The sequence below is a fragment of the Protopterus annectens genome, chromosome 2.part1, assembly GCF_019279795.1.
Source record: "Protopterus annectens isolate FY-2018-M chromosome 2.part1, PAN1.0, whole genome shotgun sequence".
Classification (NCBI taxonomy): domain Eukaryota; kingdom Metazoa; phylum Chordata; order Ceratodontiformes; family Protopteridae; genus Protopterus; species Protopterus annectens.
In genome coordinates this window covers 1,998,361,862-1,998,368,835 of record NC_056729.1, presented here as the reverse complement: position 1 = coordinate 1,998,368,835, position 6,974 = coordinate 1,998,361,862, and the positions used below count along the sequence as shown (strand labels likewise).

General features: G+C 34.1%; 1 protein-coding gene across 1 annotated transcript in view; it reads right to left on the bottom strand.

Moving 5' to 3' along the window:
* BMP5 (bone morphogenetic protein 5) overlaps positions 1-6,974 on the bottom strand; it is a 657,822-nt gene that overhangs the window by 60,097 nt on the left and 590,751 nt on the right. Inside the window, exon 5 of the mRNA XM_044063369.1 lies at positions 1,259-1,335. Within this exon, the coding sequence (XP_043919304.1) occupies positions 1,259-1,335 (77 nt within the window). The remainder of the gene's footprint in view (positions 1-1,258; positions 1,336-6,974) is intronic.

Here is a 6,974-nt window from a genome sequence, read left to right as displayed (position 1 = left end):
CTCTAGGGTCGTACTACAGTGGGGAAAAAGGCCATATAAAACTTTCAGTGAAATGTGTTTCAGTGACTTGTGTTTTCAATTAATTGAGCTTCAGTGAATTGTGCACAGTCAAATGTGTTTCAGTGAAAAGTGCTTTCAGTGAATAGTCCTAGACCCATATATATATATATATATATACACACATATATATATATATATATATATATATATATATATATATATATATATATATATATATATATATATATATATATATATATATATATATTTATATAAATACATATACATATACATATACGTACACATATTTGAGAGAAAGAGAACCTGCAGCATTTCTTATGAGTTTGCACAGTAATTATGCCATTGCAACAAAATTAACTGTTACATTGCTTCAACAAATTTGACATTGGTGAAACCATACAGCACTGAATGTGTTTGTTATATATATGCTCATTAATAATGTTGTCACCAGTATCACTGATGGCAGTCATGGCTTATTTCCTGTAACATTAGAGGGCATATTCAATTTACTCCAGCAAATGTGACAAGAATGTTAAAAATAACATACCAGACAGTTATGGCAAACCCTGATCCAAGTGTTGTGAAATACTTACATTATCATTTAAATAATACCTTTACAGACCACATTTTAAGTCATTTAGGTATTATGCAAACACACTGAGATGTTTGTTGAAGTTATATACTGAACTAAAAAAATCACATACTTTTAGTTACAATGATTAAAACTTGTTAATTTAAATAGTAAGTATAGTATGCATTTTTATTGGTCTTGCAGCATCAGTACAGTTGCACTGAGAAATTGCACATTTCAGATAATTTTAAATTTGCAGACCATCAACTGACTCTATTTTATGCTCACTAGAATGACAAGGAAAAATACACTCATAATTAAGGCAATGTTATCATAATCCCTATAACAAAGCTACAGCACATTTCTTCTTGATTGCATGGAGGTCTGTGATTTGATTCATTTAATTTGCAACATGCTTTTTATAAATATTAGAATTTCTTAATATCCAGGATTTGATAACTATAATATGCCTCATGCTACTTTCAGAAACCATGCAGTTTAGCCATCCAATGGCAAACATACTTTGAATTGTACAATTCATTCTTAGCAAGGTCACAGTTCTGACAATATCAATAACAGATGTACAGAAATAGAATGACTAATTTGTCTGCTAATTTAAACAAAAAACACAAGAATACAAAAGTTAAGAACATTTGCTTTTCTTACCTGCCATTTCAAGTCCCGAAAACTCACATATAATTCATGCTTCTTACAAGCCTGCCTTTGCTCACTTGTGTTGTAATCTGGTAACAAAATAAAAACATATCTTGGTTTATCAAAAAAAAAAAAAAAAAAAAAAAAACAGAATACAGTTGCAGAGTACTGTTCTACAAATAGCAGAATTATATCTTATTTAGTGCACCTTGAATTATTAGTATACTTACTGTACAGTTCCACTGAAAGTTTTAGTAACATACAAAGAATTACATTCAAAGCATTCTATGAAAATGAACACAGGACTTTTTTTTTATCAACACTTTCTACAAACTTTTACCTACAAAAAAGGGATACTCTCTAAATGTGCAGTGTAACCTCATTCGGCATGATACCTTTCACCATCCCACACCAATGCAGCTGCAAAGTTGTAGAGCATTGACACAGATTCATGGTTCAGAGATATGTACTAAGCTAGCCGCCCTTGCAGCCAGTATAAAGCCTATCCAGTTTATGTGCTTCAATTAACCTATTCAATTTGGTTAGACATTGGGCATACCCATAAGTATTGCCCCTAATGACAATAAGTGGTATCGGTTGCCTTTGTCCATTAGTAGTACAGGGAACAGTCCTGGGGTAAATTTTCTGTTTTCCATCCATAGGTCTAAACAATGCTTGAATACAGACAGGGATGACTTTTTTTTATGTGGATGAAACATAATCATACCGCGAGGAGATGAGTGATAGTCTAACATCATGAGTAAAATACAGAAGGAGTAAGTCAATGTATTCAGATGAAACATAAAACAATTTCAAGAATGTTTACAGAGCATATCATTCTCCACATTTTAATGACCAAATGTCATCTGAATAGCTGGCAGGTAGGAAACAGTCTATGTAAGTGGTGAGGGTAGGATAACGTACCATTAGCAATGTATTTTTGTCTTTTTTCCAGGCTGAGACTAAACTTGATCAATACTGATCAGCACTTATCTTCAGTTAACAAATTCAATAAATCAATAAATAAACCTGAGAGGTGAGTACATCTGATATGGAAGGTGGAAATGAAGTGATTAAATGACTAGTTAGATTCATTAAGCTGAAGCAGAATTCAAGGCTTGCAAATGGTAGAATAAAATGACTCGATCACAAATATCAGTAAGCTGTTTGAGTTACCTATCACTCATTTCCTCAAAACAGTTCTTTGTATTATTTATTGATTTGTGCCATCTTGTATTTAAAAATCTCCTTTGGAAATTTGTATCCACTTTATCACTGAGGATTTCTTAAAGGTTTCTATCCAATGCATTGACTTCTTTCTTCAAGACTGTACACATTAAGCTCCAGTAATTTATTTCACATGGCTTCTGGTGAAGAACAACCATCATTTTGTTGCTATTCTGTGCCTACATTATGTCCTAAATCTTGTTCAAAAAATGAAGTGTTCAGAACTGAGCAGACTACTCCAAATGTGATTTTAATGTCTGCAAATGTGGAAGTACAACAATTCCTTGTTTTTTCTACTGGTGATATAACTTTCTGCCTTCTTTGTATCTTTATCCCTCTGCTTACTAACCTTTAGATTATCTCGTATTCGCACCCCACACAGCTTCTGTTGTTGCTGTTTTCACTCCAGGTGTTCATGTCTTTTGCTGATTATTATTTCCCAGAAGCACTGGTGTATATCTATGTATATATATATATATATATATATATATATATATATATATATATATATATACACACACATACATACACACACACACACACACACACACACACACACACACACACACACACACACACACGCTTATAGGTTTACTATTGCAAATGCCACTTATATCCTTTAACTAACAAACCTATTTCATAGCTTTATGTCACTCACAACAAAAGGCCTCCTTTGCCTATAAGCCTCTTTGATGTGTTTATTTCTTAGACAATGAAAAAAATTATCCCCAGTTCTGACCCCTATGTCATTCTGCTGACAACCATCCTTTTATGTGAGTGAACTGCATTTATTACATCATTATGTATTCTAAATTAATTAGTAGTTTCAGCAATAGAGAAGCTAGAGTAGTGGAGATAGGAGTTAAGTCTTTATGTTGGCTCACTCACATCAGTGACAGGGGCCACAGCTAGCCATTGAAGAGGACCGTGATATTCATGGCTGGCCAAGACCTTTGACACTATCCCCCTTGCTGGGATTATAGACAAACTCTCCCAACTCAGCATTAACATATACATAGTTCACAGGATAGGTAATTGGCTGTCTATCAAATCCATACCATTAATATTGGGGGTATTTGCTCTGTAGAGAAAACTGTCACTAGTGGTATCTCATGGGTTTCTGTCTTGGACTCCCTCCTTTTGTGGTATATATTTCTCTGGCAAAGAAGCCATTATCAAGATACTATGGCTAATCAAGTTTGCTGATGATTGCACACTGGGATTGGTTATCAAATATCATTCTTATACTCAAATTCTACATCAAAGACTTGACAAAACAAATGCTTGGTGTATTAATCCTCAGATTACCCTTAACACCAAGAAATACAGCACAGTTTCCTTTGGTAAATCCACCATCACTAATGTTTGCCATGTTGACAACATTCCACTTACATACTGTATGACACAGTTGCTGGTTACTGGGAACTTGGGTTTTCCACTTACATATGTCACATTCGTTGGGGGCTTCAGTATTCCACTTACATATGACACTGTCTTTGGGGATTTGAGCATTCCACTTACATATGACACACTCATCAGGGACTTGGGTTTTCCACTTACATATGACACAGTCATTGGGGATACGGGTTTTCCACCTACATATGACACAGTCATCGGGGTCTTGGGTATTCCACTTACATATGACACAATCATTGGGGACTCGGGTATTCCACTTACATATGACACTGTCATTGGGGACTTGGGTATCCTATTTACATATGACACAGTCATTGGGGACATGGGTATTCCCTTACATATGACACAATCATGTTGAAAACAGACAGTCTTTTGACCAGTACGTCATATTTTTGGTTAGAAAAACCTTCTACTTCACATAATTTATTCATGTTTTATCAGCCAAACACTGAATATAAAGCACCCTTCAGCAACAACCTCACACCTAAACCAGTTCAAGAGACCTTATCATTCCTCGCCAAAATGATCTCAGGACTCAGTACTCTTAGCCGTTCTAATAGACTAAAAGCCCTGCCACTTATCTCAGTGTCATACACATACCTAAGAGGGGCTCTCTGCTTACCCTTTCTGTGCTATAAATAATACAGCACTCTTTGAACTCCTTCACCTGAACAGAGTCAATGGTAAAGCAAACTTTTGTTCTTGAGACTTAAATCTGTGGTACCACATTAGCAAGTCCAAATGTTGTGATATATACTGAACCTGACATATCCCCAACTTCTGGAAGAGGCTACCCTTACCTATTAATCAGAATACTTCCCTCACAACATTTAAAACAAGCACAAATGAGTACATGGGTGATCTGTTTAATGGGTGACAATGTTAGTTTTCCAGTGGTATTGGGTGATGTGTCTGTGTTGTTATTGGTCCCCTTGGCTGTCATTTAGTAAGTCCCATGAACCCATGAATCTATGGCAAGATTGCTCTCATTGTATGTGCAGCGTTTTAAATATAGAAAGTACATCAGTACATAATGGATGTGGAAAACCATGAAATATTATCATTTATTCTAGTACAACCACACATTGTTACCAAGTGGTCTACTGAATGTGTTTGGTAGACAATAATGTTCAGGATAGCGACTGAAATTTAAGGGAAGTCAGGACTTGAGCAATTTACATAATGTTAGGGTAAGCCCTAATTGTTAAAAAGAAAAACATATGCATAATGCATGAAGCTAATGAAATAAATTTCTGATGGTTTATTTTATTTTTACTGCAAGTGCACCAGTGCCATTGTTGAAAATGTGTGAAATTAATAAGGGTGCTTAAAAAATATATATGTTTACTGCTAGCTGTTATTTTGCACACAGCAGTTGTCCCTTTCTCTGCATACTTTCTGCTTAATTTTCATTTGTTTGTTTTCTTGTTTATTTGTTTTACAAGTGGTTTAATTTTATTACTGCTGCATCATGAGGGTAAAGGCAGGATTTTTTTTTTACAAATCAGATCATTAAACTGTATATATGAAACGTTATTACTGAAATACTATTCATGAGTACAAGCTGAAGAATCTGCAGACTGCACCGGAGGAAATTCACCTGCCAATACAGTGGTCTGGCTAGCATACTCTCTGAGTGGTATCAACTAATACTGCATCTTATAGCATTCAAAATATCAGCCATAAAATTATATATATCTCAGCATGAAGGATTAACAGGAGAAACTCTGGGCTGAAATTCATAACACTTAATGAGATCCTCCTAGCACTGTTCTGAGTTCTGTAAGTCATGTGATCAGATCCCAGGTTAGTTAAATTTCTAAAATAGCTAATTGTTTTATACATCAAAGGGAAGTTCTAGCAGCTGCATGCACCAGAGTGTGTAATTATTTCAGAAAGATTTTTTACAGAATAATACCACATTTCTGTTTATTACGAACACAACATTACAAAAAGGAGCTTTGCTTTAAAAATTAGGCTTATTACAATTTGTGTGTGTGTGTGTGTGTGTGTGTGTGTGTGTGTGTGTGTGTGTGTGTGTGTGTGTGTGTGTGTGTTGTTTTATTTTTTTTTCATACTTCTCCTAGATAAATAGCCTTGACAGTAAATACTTGTACCTTTATTGTAACATGCAAACATCACCTTTTTAGTTAAATACGAACTAAACTCTTCCATCATCATGTGTTCAGCTTTTTCTTAAATCTCAACAAGACTTAATAATCACAAAGGAGCAGCTGTGCCTTGGGGGCTTACAAATGGAAAGTAGGAGACAGAAAAAAAAAAGAAAAAAAATCTTTTATATACAGGAAGTTAAAAGTCATTCCTGCTGTTATCTTAAGTCTTTAATTAACTTTTAGACCCTCTGGAAAAAATCTACTTAAAATAATCATGCAGCAAGGAGATGAGTGATAGATGCTCTAATACCATGAGTAAAATACAGAAGAAGTAACTCAATGTATACAGAAGAAACATGAAACAATTTAAAGAATGTTTACAACACTGTAGGCGTAATATCCTGTAACAGGAATTGGTGAAGAAATCTATTTATATGATAAGTTGCATGAAATTTACAAAGAGCTAAGAGTTTGTTCATCATAAAGTCAAACATTTATTCAAGTGACTTGGGTCAGATTTGTAGACTGCTGTTTTAAATGTTACTTTTGTTCTTGCGGATTTTACACACTCTAGTATATAATACAGATAGAACCACTTCAGTGTAAACAATAAGCCATATTTAATGTGTAATCCAAACAACGGACACGAACAGAAAGGCACATTTATATCTGCGAAACTCAAACAAATTTAATATACTCTGCAGAAATGTATATCCTTTGAATAATCATAGCATGGTAAAAACTACACGAAAAAAGAATCTAGCAAATTGTTATTTATAAGAAAAATAGATATCTTGCATATAATTCTAAGTTATTATATTATTATTATTACTTTATTCCTTAGTGTTAACAATTAATTTAATTTATGACAAAACAGTTCGGCATAACATAACGTTTGCCTAATGCAGTCATTAATAATTCTACTTAATATAACACGACAATATTCATCTTCCTAGAGATCGGGTGCATTC